At 47.8% G+C, this 3,079-nt stretch overlaps 1 protein-coding gene across 1 annotated transcript; it reads left to right on the top strand.

Moving 5' to 3' along the window:
• The first annotated feature begins 335 nt into the window (after positions 1-335).
• Positions 336-2,836, top strand: SRSF9 (serine and arginine rich splicing factor 9). Its single transcript, XM_085636200.1, has 4 exons — positions 336-912; positions 1,399-1,568; positions 1,825-1,997; positions 2,564-2,836. The coding sequence occupies exons 1-4, from the start codon at positions 692-694 to the stop codon at positions 2,708-2,710; spliced, it is 711 nt and encodes a 236-aa protein (XP_085492326.1). The 5' UTR covers positions 336-691; the 3' UTR covers positions 2,711-2,836.
• The last annotated feature ends 243 nt before the right edge of the window (positions 2,837-3,079 follow it).

The raw sequence follows: 3,079 nt of genomic DNA on the forward strand, positions 1-3,079 counted from the left end.
AAGCAAACATTACACTTTACCTATGAGAATTTCAGCTCGTTCATGCATTCAGGACGTAACAGCACACACGTGTTATGTATCAAGTGGCATCTTACAAATAAAAATGCATATCAGAGGATTTGAGGCATGCCACAATAAACGACAGACTAGTAAAGAATGGTAATTAGTATTTCCCAACAGATGTACAGAAGGACATCGAAATTCTTCTTGTGAGTTCTCAGTCCAATATGGCGCCGGGCAAATCAACAACATATTTCCAAACCGCAGATGTCCCGGGTGTGAAGGTGGGTTTCAAGTCTTTCTTCTATCCTCATCGATTACGCCATTTGCTATTTGTGGATAGAAGGCATTCTTAAAATGGCGGACACCTCGCGTCACTAGAGAGCGCTGGGAAAGGCACTCTAGACGATCGTTTTGGGCTCTATGGTTGCTTTTTCTTCCCACAATGCTTCGCGCTTGAGCTGCGGCCTGTCTGTCTGCAAGAAGCGAGGGAAGAGAGCGGGAGCGGCAGCGCGGGCCGGGTGAAAAGAACAAAGCGGGCCCAGCAGCACTGCGGAGGCTGAGAAGACCCTAGCCAGGCCGCACACCCAGCCCCGCTGAGCCAACGAACAGGCACGCCCGCCCGCAACGCCGAACGACCGCCCGCCGAGGAGTCTTAGCGTGCAGGCCGCCGCAACCCGAAGCGAAGAGGATGGCCGGCTTCGGTGGATGGGGAGACCGTGACTCTGCCGGCCCCGGTAGCTCTCGGGACCGCGAGAAGGATGGCCGTATCTATGTAGGCAACCTGCCGGCTGACGTGCGCGAGAAAGATGTGGAGGACCTGTTCTATAAATACGGGCGCATTCGTGACATCGAGCTCAAAAACCAGCGCGGCCTGGTGCCCTTCGCCTTCGTACGCTTCGAAGACCCCAGGTAAAGAAGACTAGCGGTGAAGTAGTCAATGAAGGGGGCCACATTAGGGCTATCAGGAGTTCCGGCCCAGAATGGCGGGCGGATGTTCTGTCCGCTGCCACGGTGTTCCGGACACTGGCAATACGTAAACCATCACCCTGTGTCCGGTTTGGGCGGGAATGGTCTCCGGTTTACGGAGTTTAATTGTATAGACCGAACATTCAGTGTGTGCTTATTTCGATAATGGAAGCTAAAACATATTATTGGAGTCAAGTTGCATGACAGTAACTATTCTATTGAGCTACAGGTTATTGATGTTTTAGGAGAAGACTTTATTGACGATAATGGGGCGTGCATACGCGCCATTGTATCGCAACATATAACCGTGTGGAGGCTGCAGTTGGAGCCTCCAGTCCACTTTTCTCTTCATGGCATGATTGTATGTGAAATTCGGTGGTTGTTTAACGTGGAGCAATGGAGTTACTTGAGCATGCTGTTTGTTTTCAGGGACGCAGAAGATGCGGTGTATGGAAGGAATGGGTACGATTACGGGCACTGCCGTCTGCGTGTCGAGTATCCCCGTGCTGCCCGTGGCCGTGGTGGTATCGGTGGGGGTGGTCCCCGCGGCAGGAATGGGCCTCCTTCCCGACGATCCGAGTACAGAGTTCTTGTTTCAGGTGAGGTAGTTCTCATGTTCCTTTTGGTGCTGAATACTCGGGCTTGGATATGTAGACAGTCCACGCCGTGTTGGCTCCAACTTTAATCAAGCGAAATGATCCATGCCATGTTCATGTTCATGTAGTTTAGCACTTTGGGATTCTTATAAAGTCGAATAATACGCGTTTCTGTGCTAATCGTGTTACTCCACTTTGCCAAGCGCGCTGAATTCCAGAACGGCTGAAAACTGACGTGATCCTTTCTTTGTTTCCACAGGACTTCCTCCTTCTGGGAGCTGGCAGGATCTAAAGGATCATATGCGAGAAGCTGGAGATGTCTGTTATGCTGATGTGCAGAAAGACGGGATGGGAGTAGTTGAATTTCTTCGCAAGGAAGATATGGAATATGCACTGCGTAAATTAGACGACACGAAATTTCGATCTCACGAGGTAAGCTTACGGAAGAAATCTTATGAAAAGCGATCAGAATTGTTTATATAGCATCGTTATCCACGTGTTTGGTGCGAAATAGTATACGGCGCTAAGGCTATCGACTCACCGACACCCCCACCAAGTAGAATTCTCAGGTGGTTTCGTGGCTATACAGAATTCTCCAAACGTGTAAAGTGTTCATGTTATCCTTTTACGTTCCTCGCGTAGTTTAAGTGTGAGTGGATCAGAAAATAGATTACTGCAGTAACTACAGTAAATTCCATACTGCAAGAATCAACCTCTTCGAACTGTTAATGTTCGCACATGTGACTCATGAATGCGCGGCAGTAATGATTGATTCAAATCCTGTTTAATAACGGAACCGTTGGATTCCCCACCACTTGACCGGTTTCCTTGGGCGCTTAATTTTTCTTGATTCTTTATTATGGGCGAGTCACAGAAGCATTAATTTTGATAATTCTGGCGCTAAGAAAACGAATGCGTTGTAAGTTAGTGCTCAATATTGTACCGTCCTCCATATAAGAACTTAATTGGTTTGACTGACTTCTAAATTTACCTTTCAGGGTGAAACTGCCTATATCCGAGTTTGTCCTGAGAGAAGCACCAGCTATGGTTATTCGAGGTCGCGATCTGGGTCAAGGAGTCGCGACTCTCCTCCATACCAAAGCCGTGGCTCCCCCCGCTACTCCTCTCCATTCAGGCCCTATTGATCCCGCTGACAGGACTTTTCTTTTACATGTGACATGAGCGCCTGATTGGAATTTACATTCCTGACCTGGTGGAGTAAAAGTGTCTGAAATTTCCTTTCCCTTTTTAAATAAAATTCTTTTTTTTAATGCATTAGTTTTTGTGGGGGAGGAGGAAGGGGGCTAAAGGATCGTCCATTGATTCCTGCGTTGTTGTTTGGGGGGAGGGAGGGTTAGTGTTTGTTTTTCCTTGATGTACCTGGAGAAGTGAGAGGTTTTGTAGGTCTCTTTTGGAAGTGATTGTTGGCGCAGCTAAATGTTTTGTTTGGAAATATATTTTTAACAATGCATTTTTTTTCTGGCTGTGGCTTATTTTCTGCCGTGGAGACTTGG

Source organism: Triturus cristatus, chromosome 11 (genome assembly GCF_964204655.1).
Source record: "Triturus cristatus chromosome 11, aTriCri1.1, whole genome shotgun sequence".
Lineage (NCBI taxonomy): Eukaryota > Metazoa > Chordata > Amphibia > Caudata > Salamandridae > Triturus > Triturus cristatus.

Excerpts from the sequence above, each read along its gene's own strand:
- SRSF9 (XM_085636200.1), top strand. The coding sequence starts at position 692 with ATGGCCGGCTTCGGTGGATGGGGAGACCGTGACTCTGCCGGCCCCGGT. Across the intron at positions 913-1,398 it reads GTACGCTTCGAAGACCCCAG|GGACGCAGAAGATGCGGTGT; the intron begins GTAAAGAAGACT and ends GTTTGTTTTCAG. Across the intron at positions 1,998-2,563 it reads CGAAATTTCGATCTCACGAG|GGTGAAACTGCCTATATCCG; the intron begins GTAAGCTTACGG and ends TTTACCTTTCAG.